Raw genomic sequence first — 20152 nt, forward strand, 5'->3', positions numbered from 1 at the left:
TTAGTTATGTATAATTTGTAAAAAAAAGTATCAATAATGAAACAAACAAAAATTAATAAATGTTAATAGCATTTGAGGTCATAATAGGCATTTCTATACGTCGTTCATATTACACGCTGGTTATGAATGCTAAAAATATATTTCTCCATTTGAGGCTAAAATGCACGCTTCCAAATATCCAAACCAAAAATATAGCCGTTTTAAAACAGCTCGCATCTCACACTATACCGTTGTGGTATCGACAGACTCAATGCGTGCCGAACTGGCATCACCGCCAGCGGCTGCCTCACCACCGTTAACAGTGGCATCGGCACCGGCTCCAGGAGCAGCATTTGCGGAATCACCGGTTTTCTTTGCCGCCTTATCGTACTTGATCAGCTGAACATTGACATTAACAACTTTGGGTGCTGCGGTGTTGTTGGCATCGGTTGCACCGCCTTCTTCGCCGCCATTTGTTGCACCACCTTCAGCTGTGTTCTTTTCGGGTGGTGTAACGGTCAGCGAGAGGTTGTTCAAGGATTCCAACACTTTGTTCATATCTTCTTCGGTGCTGGGAGTGCCATTGCGATTGCCAAAGTGTAAATAGCAACGACCATAACTTCCTGCATAGCAAAAAAATAGAAACAAATATTAGTTGCAATTGAAATGGAATGTTGAATTTAATATTTGGTCGTTTTTATTGACCGCCTTACCCTTCCATGTAATAGCCAATGGCTGGCATTGACGTTTGCGCAATTCAGTCTTCAAGTCCTTGACGCGCACTTCACGTGAGATATTGGTGAGTTTAACTGAGAAATCACGTTTTGGACGGTTTCTGCGTTGTCTCAGTCTTCTGTTTCCACCATCGGATTTGCGTTCTTGGCTCTTGGATTCAACGCCAGATTGATCACCTTCGGACTGTAAAGGAAAACATTTTCAAATACAATTAGTTTCAAAATTATACAATAATTCTAATATTAAAATATATTTTTACTAAAACACATTGTAATCACATGAACATTTATATGTCTAGGTCTATAATAGCCAAATATGTAATAATTTAGCTACTATTCAAATAGACAACAGTTTCTCTACCAACAGAGGGGCATATCGGAGTAATATTGAATAAAATTACTCTAAAAGTATATCTGTGGTTAAATGGGTATTAGTGTAGAAACTGGTACTGGTCGCATGTTACTAATCAAATGTATGTTTATGGTTGAAAATATCTCTATCCAATATTTTAAAGTTATTCTTCAATAAACAAGATTTTATTAATCTTCCATCAGAGGGGCAAATCAGAGTGATATTGAAAATAAACACTCCAAAGTATATCTGTGGATCACGACCTAATCCTTACATGAGTATGATTTTTAATTGAAATCATAATGCTTGTGGTGTATGACTGTGGTTATAAATAAATGAAAAGCATTGTTTCAATTATTCTTCAACAGTCACGACATTTAATATTCCAACAGAGGGGCAAATCAGAGTGATATTGAAATAAACACTCCAAAGTATATCTGTGGATAGCAATCGAGACATTAATCTAATTTTCAAAAATAAAGTATATATTTATGGTTAAAAATAACTATGAGAAATATATAAAGTTATTCTTAAAAAAACATGATTTGTTGATCTGTCTTCAACAAATTATGTTTTGGAAAAACGCTCCAAAGTATATATGATGATTTGATGTTCTTAATGGAACATAAATCATGTCTATATCAAAATGTAAGCTACACGAATAATACATATTTATATAGCATACGTAATAAAAAATATACGAATGTACATCTATGGTTAAAAACAACCTGAGGAAAATTACTCAAATTATTCTTCAATAGATGCATACATGTTACTCTACCAACAGAGGGGCAAATCAAAGTGATATTAAAAAATCACTTCAAAGTATATCTGTGGCTAAACATTCAAATACACACACACACCAACGCTACACCTTTACACAACCTACCTTTGTTGGACGCCTGCGGCGGTTAACGAAACGTCTTCTACGAGAGGGATTGCGTTTTTGCTGTTGAGCATTATCGCCTTGTTGTTGATCGGTGGCATTATTTTGCGATACAGTACGGCGTGGATAACGTCCACGATTGCCGAAACGACGACGTGGGAAGCGGCGGCGATTGCGACTGTGCTCAACATCTGTATCTTCTTCCTTGAGTGTGATAATTTTACCTTCTTTTTCCTGAGCTTCTTTAAGCGATTCAAGTACAGGTACAGCTTTGAGGCGGCGCTCAGAAATCAATTCCCAGAACAAACCAGTGGGACGTGGTGGACGTTTGGCAACACGAATTACCTCAGTTGGTGTTACAATTAGGTCAACAGGTGCATCGTGTTTCTGGAAGAGATTTGTTGGCAAATTATCAACAACCTGAGCGTCATGGACCAAGGTGACAATAAGTGTGTTTGGTGTAATAGCACCAGCCTCAATGAGAAGGCCAATATCCAAGTCAATGAAGCCATTGCCACGACCAAGGCGATAACCATCACGAGATACGACTACCGAACCAATGATAACCATATCCAAAACAACTTTGTTGTCAAGACCTATTTGTATGTACGAAAAACAAAAAAAAAAACAAAATATTAGTCGCTGAAATATGGCAGCAAATTTAAGGGATCGAACTTGCCGATTTCGGTACGATATTCTTCGACATTTCTGACGTTCAAAATTTCATTCTTTTTCTCGTCGTCAGCCTCGGCTGGTACTTCGACCTTCAAGAATAATGCTTTGCTTTTGCGAGTGCTGGGCAAATACAAATTCTTGCCAGCATTCAATGTTTGCAATTTGGCGCCATTTAATGCACGATCAATTTGAATTTTGACTTCCTCTGTAAAAAAAAATAATCATGTAAAGCCGTTAATAAATCATTCTAATCGTACACAGTCTTGAAATGATAAATTACTTACTGGCTTTTTTAAATTCTTCGGTTTCGGTCAACAAAGTGACGGCCTTATCGCTGTCCACAAATGCGGGCATACGATTGAAAATTCCGCCTCTTTGAAGACCTAAGTTTGCTTCTTTGAATTTCTTCCAAGTTTGTAGGCGAAGTGAACGCTTGGTTGGTTCCACAGATTGAGCTGAAAAATAGAAGAAGAAAAATTATAATCACATCTGACGGAAACTTATAAGCATAATAGAAATTCGTTTTGTAAGGGATATTTTAAAGAAGTAAGATAGTAACAAGATACGGAACCAATGAAATGATAACGAGAAATATATTGATTTAGTTTTTATTATCGAATCTGCTACTCAAAGAAAATAATATTCAGTTTGAAGAAATGTATGTGTTTGTACGCCTATGATTTAAACTAACCAGAAATATTACCCCAGGCTAGTTTTCAATAGACCGTAATTAATATTCCATCAGAGGGGCAAATCAAAGTGATATTGAAGGTTCACTTCAAAGTATATCTGTGGGGATTAATGATATATTCAAAACATTAACCTCAATGTAAAACAATATAAAAACATGATAAAAAAATGTATGTCTATGGTCAAAAATAAAATGACAACATATAGATCAAATTATTCTTCAATAGACAAAGATTTAATTTCCCATCAGAGGGGCAAATCAGCGTGATATTAACAGATCACACCAAAGTATATCTGTGGGAGGAGAAATCGGATACTAAAATACATTTCTATTGATATGTATGTCTATGGTTAAAAATTACACGATATAGAAGATTCGTGCCATTCTTCAATAGATATTGTTTTACTTTTCCAACAGAGGGGCAAATCAGAGTAACATTGAAGATTTACTCCAAAGTATATCTGTGGTTATGTAATTACTAATGAAATCAGTGTAGATGTGGTCCAATTTAATTAAAAATACAACAATTTAATTCACTGATGTGTGCTTATGGTTTAAAATAACAGGAAAGTCATTTACTCCTGTCATTTTTCATATAAGCATATTTTATTATTCCAACAGAGGGGCAAATCAGAGTGATATTGAGAAATCACTCCAAAGTATTTCTGTGGATATGAGGGTACGCGGTCTTAAATGCAAATAAAAAATATCTAAAACAATAATTTTGTATGGCTATGGTTAAAAATAACAAAATATAAAAGGTTCTTGTTATTCTTCAATAGGCAATGTTTTAATTTTCCAACAGAGGGGCAAATCAGAGTGATACTGATGAATCACACCAAAGTATATCTGTGGATCTTATAGAACAATAAATTAGCTATTTGGTTTACTTTTAAAAATCGATCAAAACGTTAGAATTTGGAAAAAAGCAGCCCCAAAAAATATATAAATAGTAGTTCCCACAACAACAGTGGTTATCAATATAACATCATTTTTATTTTGTTTTTATAAACAGAATAAAATAGCTATAATTTTGTGATTGTGAATACTGGAAACATTTTATCATTAAATTGTGTCAATTAACATTTTTGTCAATTACTCATTCGTATTTAAATTCCAATTGAAATTAACTGGACTAATTTCATTATGAATTTGTGGCAAGTTTAAGATCAAGCAAGCCATAACGATGTGTGTCATCATCATCTTTTTAAATGGGAAAGCAAAATTTTCTGTTTTCTTTCGTTTTTTTATGAATGTCTGTTTGAATGTCCGTCTTAAAGATGTTAAACCATTTTCACATATATATTTTAGTTGTACATGTATGTGTGTGCAAACTGAATATTCCACTTATAAATCATATGCATAAATGCTATGATATCATTCGAAATGCTACAAAAACAATATGGCAAAATAAATTCATACATACATATTTTTTTCATTTCTTTCATTTTCGAATGAAAGAGCAAAACAAAATAGTAATACACAGAAAAGAAAAAAAACTGCTTGTTAATGAATGACAGACAAACTGACAGTCATACCCGGCAGAGAAAATCACTATAGAGTAGATCGTAGAATTAAAGAAAAACCAAAATCGAAGAATATATGGAATTGATTGCAATGCTTAGATAAATAGATAAATACACCAATGTATGGTGACGGTTAGCTAGCTAAGACGAATGGATGGGTGGATGAGTCAAAGTTGTTTGAGTTAATGCAAACATTTCGTTGTGCTGTTGTGTTTCAAAGCTAAAAATAAATGTTAACACCACATAAATAATACTACTAGCAGCAGCAAGTATCTAAAATGGAATGCAGTACATGACAAAACAAAAATGGAAGAAGAAAAGAAAAATGGCAATAGAGAAAAAGGCGCGAATATTCAGCCAAGTTTAATCAAAAAAAAAAATTGTCAATATTTGTTAGCAATCGATAATAAATCTTAACATTTCAAAATCAGAATCTGCTTTCAATTATCCACGATGAACACAATGTATCAAAGGTCTACAAATGGATGACCATCTTATTCGGCGGTCGTACATTTTTTAATAATAATATTCATTATTATAATTATTATATATATACAGTGGTGGTCACAGAATTAAAACATTTACTGTGGTAAACATTTTTTGATCAGCCCTCCATTCGTTTGAAGTATTTTTGAAAATTTTTTAATTCAGAACACTTCGATATACTGCACTTAAGAGATTTAGTGTGAAAATCAACATAGGCGTTGATCTCTGTTCTTTCTGTTGTGACTGGTATATTTTTTGATAAAATATATTCTGTACTACTCGAACAATCGATTTGATATAATAAATGCCAATATCAATCGATATTTCCTCACATACTGCAAAAATATTCCGGCCTTCTTCAATAAAGGCTATCGAAATTGAATCGTTCCGTTAGGTTAATTCCAATTTTTGGAGTTTTTATTTCAAATATTTATTTATTTAGAGAATTATTTATTGTTTTCTACTAATTCTAGCAATTTCTGGTGCATTCGGAACTTTATTTTCTATAATAAGGGTTATTTTCTGAATGTAAGGTGTACTGTACAAATTTTTGGCAATTTTGATAGATTTTACAGATTTTTTCAAAAATTTTTATCAGTAAATGATTTTATCGGTGCTTAGTTTACATAATTTAACTAAGTTAAAGAGCTTTTTTTAAAAATATTTTCAAAAAATGCAGTAAAGTAAAAAATTACACAATGTTTTAATTATATGGCCACTTCAAAGTCGATGTATTTTCATAAAAACCGTTATTTATGGAAAAATTGCATGCAATAATTTTCCATTTTCACACTAAATCTCTTAAGTGCAGTATATCGAAGTGTTCTGAATTAAAAAAATTTCAAAAATACTTCAAACGAATGTAGGGCTGATCAAAAAATGTTTACCACAGTAAATGTTTTAATTCTATGACCACCACTGTATATATATATATATATATATATATTTTTTTATATTTCTTCCCTATTCTTGGTTCTTGGGAGAGAGAAGTATAAAAAGTGACAAGGGGCAAATGCAAAAGAGAATCGTAAAAAAGCTGCAGCGGAGTTGCCTACAAAAGTTGAATGTGTTAACCCTGAGTTACTTTGATTTTTAAAAATGACTGGAAAAATATTTCGTGAAAATGTGGAGCAATGTTTTTTTATCACATTTTTAACTAGCATATTTTATTTGGTAGTAACTAAGAAAAAACAACCTTATTCAGAATGTATTATATAAGAGGAATATTTATTTTAAATTGTAATTTGTATGTAGTACTACAAATGAAGGACCATTATGACACACACATGAAATTCAATCCCTCCTACTATAGTAATCACACAACCACACTTCAATGTTAGCAATAACTGACTGCCATGTGTAACAATATCCAACATACGGTGAAAAACTACAACAACAATATCACTAGAGCAATGTATTAATTATTGTATATTAACCTTGGAACTATGAAGTGTTTCATAAACATATTTCTATTGCATGCCTTATTTTATTTATCCAACAAAATAATATGCAAATTCTCATAATTCATCAAATATTCTCAAAAAAGGTGTAATCACACCTCACATAAATATGTTTAACACGTAGAGTATGATTTGTTTGGTGAAACATGACTTAAAATAAGAAAACAACAACAAATAAATAGCAAACCAGTTTGCTGGTGTCGATATGGAACAAACTAGAACCTCTATGATTGTTATTGTTATGTGAAAAAATTTTGTTATTGTTGTTGTTGATTGTGTATTTCGAAGAGAAAAAATACACTTGATTAAATCAACAACAAAAATTGTGTAGTATTGATTTGTGTAGTATTGATTTGATGAAAAAAACTTGTAAAAAACCGAAACTATTTAGCACATATCTTTTCTGTGGTATTATTATTAATGAGATCCATTAACATATTATATAGTACAACCTAGACTTATTAACCAATATTGTGCAGCAAACAAATGGGCACTTGATTATCCACAATGACTCTAAACACCAAGCATCAAAAAGCTGCTGACCACAACACAAAGGATGATCACAATGGACATAGTCTCCGAGTGGACGGTTGTTACTAACAACCGTACATCACTAACCTAACCACAACGCATTTGCTTCATGATGGTGGTATCAACAATACAAAATAATGTTAACAAACTTGTATGCGATTAATGTTGGAAATCGTTATATTGTAATTCGACATATAAACATTTTTATATACTACACTTAGACCGATAAGTTATTTCAAAGAAAGATTTAGAAACACATTCCGAGTCGATTTATGCTCCTCAGTCCGTCTGTTTAGTATGGGTTTATACATGCAACTTTTGTAAGCAACTCTGCTGAGTTCTTAGAAGTGAGAGGTATAAAAAGTGACAAGGGGATGAAATTCAAAAGAGAATCGAAGAGATCAGCAGCAGAGTTGCTTAAAAAGTTGCATGTATAAACCCAGACTTACGAAACGGATTATTTTTCGTTTGATTATTAAAATCAAATAATATAAATTTATTTTATATTTATATAAATAGTCCCAAACACGTTTAGTGACTGTTGTTTTAATGTATTAAAAATCCAAACATCCTTAAATATTATAGCCAATGAATGTAATTAAAATTTTAAAATGTTATTATATGTACGTAAGTATATATGTGTTCATAAACCAACTAATTGTGACTTTGTCATTGTTGTTTATTCATCCTCCATCTTTAACGCTCCCATCACTCCTCTCTAATAATCTATTTGATATACATATACGATCATTAATAAATTTATATTCTTGTCATCGCAAACTAAGTTAATGTCGTCGTTGTTTTTTCGCCGCCAACAATGAATGATTCATAGATAGAATAGTGCGTGAAACAATCTAAAAATGTATTTAAATATTAATTGTGAAATTAAAATTGATTATAAAATTTAGTTTTTCCTTCACTTGACCTTGAAATTTTAATTAAATGAAGTGGTGGATTACTATTAATTTCAATGTCATCGCAAATTTAAGATATTTTTAACAAAACTAAGCCACTACTTTGCTTATAGGATTACGATGCTAATGTAAATATCATAAACAATTTACAATTAAAGAAAACAATATTGAAGAAAGTGTTTTAAAACGACAGATTATTTGTCTTCCTAAGTTCAATATAAAAGCAGGGTCATACATGAATGTACATATACATATGTATGTCTGAGAAGTTCATACTTCCCAAGCTATAGTGACTGAAATTTTCCGAACCCAACTTTGTTGTGTTGTGTGTTTTGTACAACCAATGCCATTGCATTGTTTTGTTTATATTCTGCATTCAATGATTTTCAGAAATTAATGAAAAAGACCTAGAGAAATATTGCTACCATACTGTTGACCGATAATAATACCAACATATAGTATATATCTGATGTACACATTCATACATACAACTCAATTTTATTTGTAATCATTGCATTCCAGTTATTTCGATATTCCATGCCTCTCAAAACAACAACACAAAATGTAATGCAAAAAACATTGGCCGATAGTTGAAATATAAAATCGAGAACAGCGAATGAGTGAGGAATTCGACGACGACGATGACTACTAGTAGTGCCGGGAAAGAATTGTTAAAGTTTGATGCGCTCATCGTCAATATATGCCAGCCGCAACACACAAATACAAATGAAAACAAAAAGTCCTCTACTTTTCGCCGCGCACTTCTCAGCTTAAAAATAAAAATACAATACACTTTGAAAACTACCTTCACACAACCGACAACAACACACCGGCTAGGCCGTCACAATACAAATTTACTCATATTCTGTATTTTTGTTCTATGTGCTTTTTACTGTTTCTGTTTTTTCATTCTTTACTCTCTATTCTACTACTAAATGAAAGGCAAAAAATTGCAGTTGAATGAATTGATATTAGAGAGCGAACAGAGGGGAATGATGAGGTGACTATAATGTGGTTAGATTGGTAAATGTAGTGGCTGGCTGGTAATGTTTGCTGTGGTTTATTGGTTGGTCAGTAAGTAGTAGCGGTATGGCGCGTGCTTTTGGACACATACAATTGTATTGCTTTGGTGGGGGGTAAGAAGAGAAAGAGGTAGGGGGCATATGAACAACGTTAGTACATATGTTTACATAAATGTGTTTCTGTATATAACGAAAGAAAGTATATTTGTCTACCCTCCTCTCGCACAGAGCGTCTCAAGTGATCATTATTTTGCCACTGAACAACATCTTTAATATTCCAAAGCAATAGCTTTTGTTATTGTAAAGATTAGCAAACAACAACCATATGCCTCTCAAAAAAGACAAAAACACGAACACGAAAACAGCAAAAAAAAATTGCTGTTACCTTTCTTTTTCTTACAAAAACAAGAAATATACATACATACACATATTTATGTTATTTATATTCTTAAAATGTTTGCTTTTTGTTGTGTTTAGTCACAAAAAAAAAGAAACAAAAATGTATTTGGCCTATTTATTTATTTGCAAATACTGCAAATCTAAATGTTTGTCAAAAACAGTTTTTAATGTTCCTACTAGCAATGTGAAATTTCGTATGGAGAGAAAGTGCGAAATATTGGTTAACTGGAAGGGTTATCTGAAAGATTCACGGACACAATATTACATGATGTAGTCAAATGTATTATGAACAACTACAACTTTATCTTGGCAGACTTTCTCGACATATAGAGCATTTCATAGAGAAGGCCGGCTATGCGAAGAAATTAGAAGAATGTTATTGTAAGATAAGGGTCCTCTATAAAAATATAGCATATATTTGTAAATAGCAAGAAATTTAAAAGTTGCATCACTGAAGAAAACACAAATTTCAACATATAAAAATATGAGTTAACTATCATTATATTATATATTGTTGAAAATTGTCCATAGTCAAAAAGGTTTAATGTCCTAATATTCTACCAACATTTGTCTTTTGCTAATGCAATAATAAAATATAAGATATTAAAAATAACAACAATGATCTGTTATTCTACTTGTATTTTAGAAAAATATTCTGCCAATATTTTTTCTTGTGTGATAATAATCATATCGACGCCTCCAAAGAATGGTATGCTAAGTCTGAAAAGTAAGTTTTTCAGCAGAAGTTCTCAAAATATGGAAGTTTCTTAAATCTTACGTGCCATGCTAAGTACATTTTTGCTTATAACTTTGGTTTAGATTGGCCGATGATTACCAAAATTTCAGAGAATTTAAATTAAGGGCCGTAGTATCTAAAAACGTAAATAACTTTAAAACATGCTAAGTCGACTTAGCATACTATGGTTCGGAGGCGTCGATATATAAGTTATAGAAAATAATAAATTTACAAAAATATATTTTTTTGGAAAATGTTTCAATAGTATATTAAAACCGCAATATTGATAAAGATGTTCATTTAAAATATCTGATTTTTTTGTATTAATTACAAAAAATACAACTTAGTTAATCCTAATTGAATTATGATAACTTGAAGTTTAAACACCCATCACAATGTAAACAAGTTAAATTAATCTTAGGAGGCCTTATTAAATAATAATCTTTATCATTTGTTGTTGTTTTTGTTATATGGCACATATGTTATGATTAATTGAATGTGCAGTGCATGTTGATAACGAGGCCGATATTCTCCTCTATGAGGTAATAAATATTAACGTACAATTATATTAGTAGATAAGAATGAACAAAATATAGAACATAATAAAACATTTTTTAAATATATATAAACAAACAGAAAGAAACAAAAATATACTAATAGGCTGAAAAGCACAGTGTTTTTGTGGTTAGCTAAAGTTTAAATAGACAAAAACAGCATTTATTTCTATTTTTTAAATTTTGTAGCAATTGGGAGATATTATAAAAAACACCGATTAATGTGATTTTCAATTTCAAACATCCATAATTCGAATTGATATTTCAAACTTAGTGGCATGTACCTGCAGTAGTCGATATCTTTTGCATTTAAACGTGAATAATAAAGACGAAATCCTATTATTAAATATAAAAAATTATTTTGAATAACCTTCAATAATACTGTCCTTATCCATTAATGAATGAAACTTGTTTCCAGTTATTGTTGGTGACAATTGTGATGGTATGATTTGACGAAAGAGTGAATTATTAGTTAAACATTGTATGGAAAATAGTATGTTATGAAATGTTAACCATTATAGGTGATGAATATTCTGATGTTATTGATCTAATGGTATAAAAACCCCCAGTAAGGATATAACAACTGAAAAAACAACTTAAGTTTTTTCATTTTGCAACTGCTGACAATCGTTGAGAGAGTAGAGGAGGTGATTCAAATGTGGTATAGGTTGGTAATGTGGTATAGTCACTTTTTTGTAAACTGAAAATTTTAGAACAACTGAAACATGTTCTATAGTTTGCTGTTCTCAAAAAAATAAGATAGCAATGATCTGTTTTATTTATTTAAATCACGTTGAGAATCAGTACCAAAAATTAAATTTTTCATGAAAATGACTTTTTTTCGGTTCAAGTTTAAAAATAATTTTTTGTTTTACGGATGTAATTTAATCGTTATTACTAAAGCATTAAAATAATTAGTATGAACTAAAAATCAAATAATATGCGCGATTGCACCACATTATAACCAATTTAGGAAAAAAACTAAACATTTCTTCAGTAAACACAAGTGCAGGTAATGTGGTATACCTTGATTCTGCATGAAAAAAGGCCAGCACTAGACAAAATCTCATTACAATTTGAAACATTTGTACTCTACGAGAGTCTACCACGAACCACAAGGATGAAAAACAAAGGCTATAAGTTTTAACGACTTCTCCATACAAAAATTAAATATTGCCATGTGTAGACATTATTACATATTATCTCGAGCTAATTCGCATTCACTAAAATAATAAATTATATAAGATATCAATTGGAAGTGAAAATTATACTATACCACATTAACATCATGTGGTATACCACATTACCTTCACTTTTTTTAAAATCACTTTTAATGGAATTTCAAATATTTTCTCAAATATCTCTTAAATTGTTACAATAATTTTATTTTCAAATTGATACATGGAAAGACAACACATGTAGCATGTTATGTGCAAAATTTCAATGTAATCGGATAAAAAATAAAAAATTGGCAATCTAAAAACAAATGGGTATACCACATTTGCATCACTTCCTATAGTACATTTAAACAAAAGTTTAAATATAAACTTTGTCAAAGGTTTCTGTTTCACACTTTACAAACGTTTCATAAATAATTATTTTATTAATTTACTAATTATCTAATTATGAAAAATACACATATGTGTCAATTGCCAGCAAGTATGTCCCTAAGTTCGACAATTGATGTTCCAATGGTCCGCAACATAATTGTCAATGCGGAAAACACATAGTTCTATCTTAACCAAAATAAAATCGAGTTTTATTCTTATCAAAACTCTTACGCAGGTTTTTTTTTCGCGGTCAAATTTTAACCCTTTCAGTGTTTTTGTCGAATATATTCGACATTTAAAAATACTCTCTTTTATTGCAATTTTTCGGTTATATTATGTACCATTACTATTGATGGTTTATTTTTTGCTGAAAGACAGACGAAAGTGGCCGAGGGTTAAAATGGCAATTGCTATATTTTCTAAACTATGTCCCTTTGTATGATTTTAAATACAAAATTTTAGATTTTTATTCCGACAAAAATTTTATTTGACACTGAAAGGGTTAAATTATTCCTCCAAAACTCACAATATGTAACTATGATGTAATAATGACGAGACACAAAATAATAAATGACTGCATACTTTAGGGCTCATATCAAAGTTGGGATGTTAAACATGAATTAATACAATTACTTCATTTGCTTCCAAATCAGTCAAACTCTTCAAAAAAATGCTTTCATAAGCGTAAACATTAGTACTAAGTGAATTACCTATACTTAAATTTCAATCCCACGACATCGAACATGTATGTATGTAGGAATGACCTTATTTAATGTAAAAAATACCGTCGTTCATGCCGCCCTTCATAAGCGTTGAACTTGGCAAACACTTCACCGAAATATTACTTAAATAAAACTACAAAATTATAGAAATATTTCTTCCATACCTATATCTTATTTAGTTATTTCATTATCATTCAGTTAATCTAGATAATATAAACGTAGTAAAATCATTAAATCAATCATTTTCAAAAGTGCGCGTTACTGCATTACATTGTCTCCCCCTGTATTTGTGTCTGTGTAACCCTGTTAGATAAACAGCTGATTAATGGCAAACATGTCATCATTTCCATCACAATAGAAATACATAACCTAAAAAATAATTTTCACTCAATAATAAACAACGAAAGGGCATTCTTTAGTTATTGTATTCCTTACCACCAAATGTACTAAAATTCTATAAATTTCTATGCTATAAACACAATTTTTCATTATCAAATTGGAAATGGTAAAAATATTTACCATAAAAACAACAACTCATTTGCAAATTGTTCGTGAGGGCATAGTAGGTAAACAACAAACCTAGTGATAATTTTAAACCGGTATTTCGTTTCCAATTTCAAACCACAAACACAGTCAGTCATACATACAAACGCAGCAGCAGCACCAACCTATATTCGAATAAGAATTATAACAACGATAAGGTGGGTAATGAAGACTACAGGTATGCAAAATAAGAAAATGAATAATAATTTTGCTATTTGTGTGTTTTCTTTTCGTTTTTTATGCGGATGTCATCTTATAAAACGCGTCATCAAACACATATAAATAGATATATAAATATAATGACATTTCATTATAATCTACAGTTCCGAACCACGACAATAAACACAAATCGAGACAGTTTGGCTAACCAAATGTCTCCACCAATTTACAGGCACAACAACAACATATATCGCTAACCAAAAGGTGGTACAACATGGGGTAAACATCAGAATAGTAATGCCAAAATTTGTCCTCCTTTTTGTTCGCTAGTTTTTTTATTTTTTGTGCTACTATACTATATATTAGACGACGACGAAATATACTATATGCGTCATTCATTGCTGCTAACTCACACTCACGTATACATACAACATTTGTGTATGTATATTTATTGTGTGAGGTGTATATACAAATTGGTTTGCTCCTCCACCAAAAAAAACTACCGAAAAACAAAATCGACTGCCGCTGCACACTGTCAGTGGCACTGGCTGCTTTCTATAGCCGTGGCTGGCCGTGGTCGTATATTCCAACAGAATTAAAATTTACCAGAGCAAATTCTTGTCAAAATGTATACACACAAGTAGGTAAAAGAAACAGAAGGGGGGCACAACAAGAAAATACTCCACCCAAGAAGAAGAAATGTTCGTTCGTTCAGATGGAATAGAAATTTTTGTAAATCAAACCGAAAAAGAAATTTGTGCGTTGTTGTTTGCCATTTTCACCAATTCTTCTAGAAACAATAAAAAAATAAACGAAATATGGGCGGGGAGACACACGCACACACACAATTTGTCCGGTAGTTGGTCGTCATCGTTCATCATCATGTTTGTTAATTACGTTGGTTATCTTGGATTTTTAGTTCTTAGTTTTTTTTTTTTTTGCGACTTACTTGTGGACGAGACTTCTTGAGTTGCGTTGCCGCCATTGGTAGTGGCTGCCTCGGCAGGAGTTGGAGTAGTGTTTTGAGTTTGAGTTTCCATCTTTTCCCGTTTGCAAAGAATTTCCTAAACTTGGGTTTCTTTTGCGTACTCTATTCACGAACAAAACGCTTTCGTTCGTTCTTCTCTTAACGGTATTTCTGTATTCCTTTTACGGCTTCAAATAGAAAAAACCCGCTTCTTTACGTTTTATTTCAGTTTCTTCTTATTTTTTCTTTTCTCTTTCTATTTTTTGCACACTGTTTCCAGTTTTTTCTTCTGTTTCGTGTTTTCTTCTTTTTGCGGCAAAACCACGTTTTCTTCCGTTCGTTGGAGCTCTCCTCTGATCGGCGGCACAAGCACTACTTTTGCTCTAGCGTTTGTCGACGATTTAATTGCGTTGCGTTTGTTCTTTTCTTGCCACTAGCCGGCTTTTGTGCTGAAATCTGCCACAGGCACTGTCTGTCTCGCTCTAGCACCCGGCGTACAAACGGCTTACAACGAAAGTAGAACAGTCACCACTCTGCTATAGCGTACCCTTTCGCTTCGTCTTGTCTTTTCGTTGCGATAGCTTGTCGCCAATTTTACGAAAAATGTGAATGCAAGTTCTAGCAAAGGGAAGGCCAAATAAAACCGAATCATTTTCAATAACAAATTGACACTTCTGAAGTGACAATGAAAATTTCAACCTACATTTTTATTACGAATCCGTCCTTGCTATTCCTTTTTCACAGAGGGAGTTGTTTGCGCTTTTTGGGTGAGGAAAATTTACGTCAGCCACAGAAATAGAATTTCTTGTTGTGATGCCTTCGAACACTGTTGGAAAACTAAGTACTTATTGCCAAAAACAATGCATATTTGTTGGTGTTGGCACTTTTATTGTTGTCTTGTAAGGGGGTACAAAAAACTGTACGCTGTTACTAAAACGAATCACATTGTTGGTTATCCAATTGAAAAAAATATTTTTGAATTGGATTTTTTATTCACAAAATCTAGTTGGAGAAAATTAAAGAAAAGAAGGAATGGAAATTTCAGAGAAGTCGGTTTTATAATTGGAGATATATTTTTGGACTGGTTCACAAGTGTTGTGAAAAAAATTAAAAAAATGGAATAAAAAAAATCCCAATAAACAGTAAAAAATTCTTATATTTAAAAAAAAATCTGGATAATGAAGATCAGCGCGGTTGTGCATTCTTACATTATAAAGTTAAATTCATATTACAAAGGAATTTTCTTAACTTTTTGTTTTCGGTAATTACCCGATACGTGTTCCAGAACATAAAATGATTTATTTTTGAACGTTTTAAAATGCATATTGTCCATAGGTCGATACATCCGACATACAATCTAAAAGTATTGTGTTACATACAATTGGCGCATTTTTTATACATTTCAAAACATAGTAATTGCTGTATATTATTAACTGTAATTTGGTATTTGAATTAGCACTGAGTTCCAAAAGTGATATATCCAATGAGGAACATCAAAAATAAGGACGTTTCTTTAATCACCAAGAACAACAACCAAATTTTGCAAATTATTTTTCTTTGGCCACTTCGATCCAATATTTACTGATCATCACCAACACTATAGTTTCTATCCTTGAACATCATCCAGAACTTGCAAAATTTTGTTATACTTAAATATTTACATGTTACCTGTAAATATTTAAGTATAACTCCCACATCCGAATATATACATCAATATAAAACGGCATTTACATTGGAATATATTCAAAAGAATTGACAATTTAATCCGACTGGGTTAACGAAATCCAGTACAATGTAAACGTACTATAATTGGTATTAATTTACAAGTTTTCTTGGATATACTGCCATTTTCTCTGGGCTATGCCTTATGGAGTAAAGCATATCCCAGGGAATGCGAATTTTGTAATTTTTCACTCAAATGTCTTGGTCAATTTGACCGGCCAAAAAAGTCGTCTCCATATAAAATGTCGCGATGGTCGGGTCATATTAAATTTATCGTCTTTATATTAAAGTTCCATTTTTGGTGAAGATTGGTCCATAAAAGCGGTTTGTACTATGATTAAATGTAAAAACGTACCGACGCGCATGGATATATTGATTAAGCTAGTCGAAATATGACGATCGGTATCCCGAAGGTATGTCTAGGACCAATATTTCGTGTCCATACAAAGTCTTATAATACAAGAAACTATCCCATAAATGTAGCCTCAGAGTTAATAGAAATAATAGTGCTAAATATGCAGTATAAAATTTGAAAAAACGGTATTTTCAGTTTAGTACTAATCTATACAACTCTGAATATGTTGGCTGAATTATAAAAACATAAATATGTTTTATTATTCTGTATACGAAAGAGTGAGACACATATATGGCATATGCTGTTCGCACAGGGTGACACAACAGCGTACATTTTACATAGTTATAGGAAACGGAAATCATAGTATTTGGTGTTATGTTTATCAGAAACAAGTGATGTCCAATTAATAGTTTATCATATATATTTAAACAAATATTAGATTGTGTAAATTACAGTGAATTTGTATTTATCCTCTAAATATGTTGAAATCAACTAATTTTTACTTGTTTGGTTTTATCGATAACCGACAACGAATAGCACAGATCAACATTCATAAAATTCACTTCACAAATCTTATAGGGATTGTAAAATAAAATGATATTGAAATGTTTAAGCTTGAAATATTCCTTTCAGACCCAAATACACTAATAGTTTGTCGAATGTATTTGAAGAAAAATGGAAGCAGGAGCCACATGTTACGTTTATTCCCTGTTTATTTTTATTTTCTATGTTTTAAAGGGATTTCCAAGTAATAATAAATCAATACATATTAATTTACAGATCCACACACACTAGCTTCTCTGAATTGTCAGATCTCATATTTGATTAATATTGGTCTGGAAGGGATACAGTTACTACAAGATACTCCTTTATAATGTGATCTTAGCACTCACACGTAAATCTTCAATGGAAGTCTTAATCCAATCCAATATATGACTGTTACGCGATAATGTTATTGTGGCTTCAATTCGGAATCATCATTATTTACTATGCGGCTACTTTTAGATCGTGAAAAGCGTGGGAATATACTCTTTAACACCAAAATGTGCCTAGATCGCTAGGATCATTTAAATATCATTTGAACCGAACAGAATATGAGATTTGAACAAAACTTCGCATTACGGTGCATATATCAAATCCAAAGAGAGGTTCTTTCGGTCGACTCTATGCAGATAATTAAGCATCCGATTTGAACCAATCGTCGCATAAAGTAATACCAAGGTGCTAAATTTTTAAACAATTGTAAATCTCCAATCTCTTACTCCGTCCCTCCCATCAAGGGGCCAATAAAAGGAAAGCTGAAGAGAATTTGCTCTATGTTAAGCTTATGGTAATATTTTTAGCAGGGTGCGGAGAATAATTAAAATACACTCTTTCTCACGAATGTTCACGGCGAGAATTCGAATGTTTTTCAATTTATCGCGAATGATAAAGTTACAATGTGAACAAACATATGCAACCTCTCGCGAATGTTCTCATTGCACAAAAAATTCACGAACGATAAAACTTCTCTACAAGCGTCGGCGATTCATTCATTCGCGAGCATTCTTTGTTGAAGAGAGTTTATTTGAAAATCCTAAAAAAGAATCATTCGCGAATGTTTGCGTGCGCAGCAATAAACAAGAGGGTCATAATAAAAAAGTAAACACACAGCAAAATAATGAATGTACGTTTATGTATGCAAGAGTTCTTCAACATGAGTGCAATCAAAAACCCTTTCTTTTATGTTGCAAATCTGTACATATTTTATGATGGGTTATTTTGTTCTTATTTGGAAAATTTTATGATGCTGTTTACGAAAATAATAATTTATGTGTCTATGTAAATTTTATTAAAAAAATCTTTTTACTTCAAGTATTACAGAACATAAAGATATTGATAAAACCAGTGAGCGGAGCAGTATAGTCGGACGGGGCCGACCATACGATACCTTACACAACTACCACGAACTCTAATTTTCTGAGGATGTTTATTCTGAGTCTGAGTAATATTTCGTGATATTTGCCCCTCTTGTCCGATTAGAGGTTAACAACACCTCTTCCTTACTTTTTTTCGAATATTCAGTACAGTCCTTCTAATTACTTGTCCAGATTACCTTCACGGTGGGTTGTGTTGTGATTTTCAGATTATACTCTACTCGAAAACACACAAATAATTGTTTTCCGTCCATTTCATCCCAAAATTTTAATCTGATCATCACCGAAAATTGTAGGCGTTGTTCTTGACCATAACTGGAACTTCATGAACAATTTCAAAGCCATCAGCGCGATATTTCTCCCTCTAATGTGGTAATGGGTTACTAAATAATATCTGAATACGTAAGCACCTGTAAATATTTGACTGTAACTCCCACATCTAAGTAGATATATCACTATGTTTGGTATCAATTTAAAGGCCAACCACTCCTCTTGGATATGCTATCAACTCTTGGGGTCTACATCCTCCAGGAGTAAATATATATGCCATAGAATACAAATTTTGTCATTTTTCACACAAAAGTCAGGGTCCATTTGACCCGCTAAATATTGACCGATCTATATCAAAACATGCATGCTTATTCTCTGGCCCGATCCCCTTCTCCATGCAAAAATTCGGGGTGTTTGGGCCATAATTGCGGCCTCTGGAGCGACCAGAAAAACCGACAAAAATTTAGTATTTGGTCCATTTCATCCCCTAAATATTAACCGATCTTTTCCAAAAACAATAGGGGTCTTCATTGGCCAGAACTCATCCTACATGCAAAATTTCGTGAAGATTGGTCCATAATTGTGGCCTGTATCGTGTTTACAAATTATAATGGACAGACGGACGGACGGACACACATGTCTAGATCGACTCAGCTAGTCGAGATATGACGATCGGTATACTTAAAGGTGGGTCTAGGACCAATATTTCGCGGCGTTACAAACATTTGGGGCTGCACAAAGCTATAATACCCTGACAACATAGTTGTGTAGGGTATAAAAAGTGTAATTCAAATGACAATAAAAATGAATTCAACCCAAAAAAAAAAAGATATTACATTTAATTTTTCTTAAATTTCTTATGAGATATTAACTTTTTCCATTATATTGTTATTCAACTTAACTATTATTAAATTATTAATTGTGGTACTGCGGTAACAATTGTGGAAAGTGCACTAAATGCTCTTTCTACACTTGACTTGATGGAACTGCTAAAACTATTTCA

The 20152-nt window shown here is 32.1% G+C and overlaps 1 protein-coding gene and 1 long non-coding RNA gene across 2 annotated transcripts; both read right to left on the minus strand.

Moving 5' to 3' along the window:
• Positions 1 to 136: 136 nt before the first annotated feature.
• LOC133337087 (uncharacterized) lies at positions 137 to 14976 on the minus strand. Its single transcript, XM_061545351.1, has 6 exons — positions 14869 to 14976; positions 2911 to 3081; positions 2631 to 2831; positions 1955 to 2547; positions 693 to 897; positions 137 to 602 (listed from the first exon to the last, which is right to left on the minus strand). The coding sequence occupies exons 1-6, from the start codon at positions 14957 to 14959 to the stop codon at positions 223 to 225; spliced, it is 1641 nt and encodes a 546-aa protein (XP_061401335.1). The 5' UTR covers positions 14960 to 14976; the 3' UTR covers positions 137 to 222.
• A 469-nt stretch (positions 14977 to 15445) lies between these two features.
• Positions 15446 to 15726, minus strand: LOC133337090 (uncharacterized). The gene is made up of 2 exons (XR_009754571.1): positions 15590 to 15726; positions 15446 to 15504 (listed from the first exon to the last, which is right to left on the minus strand). It is a non-coding gene; the product is annotated as an uncharacterized LOC133337090 (long non-coding RNA).
• Positions 15727 to 20152: the final 4426 nt, after the last annotated feature.

This window comes from Musca vetustissima, unplaced genomic scaffold (assembly GCF_032173495.1).
Source record: "Musca vetustissima isolate MV318-11 ecotype Yass unplaced genomic scaffold, APGP_CSIRO_Mvet_v1 utg17892, whole genome shotgun sequence".
Classification (NCBI taxonomy): Eukaryota; Metazoa; Arthropoda; class Insecta; order Diptera; family Muscidae; genus Musca; species Musca vetustissima.

Excerpts from the sequence above, each read along its gene's own strand:
- LOC133337087 (XM_061545351.1), bottom strand. The coding sequence starts at position 14,959 with ATGGAAACTCAAACTCAAAACACTACTCCAACTCCTGCCGAGGCAGCC. Across the intron at positions 3,082-14,868 it reads TCAAGAAGTCTCGTCCACAA|CTCAATCTGTGGAACCAACC; the intron begins GTAAGTCGCAAA and ends TCTATTTTTCAG. Across the intron at positions 2,832-2,910 it reads CGAAGAATTTAAAAAAGCCA|AGGAAGTCAAAATTCAAATT; the intron begins GTAAGTAATTTA and ends TTTTTTTTACAG.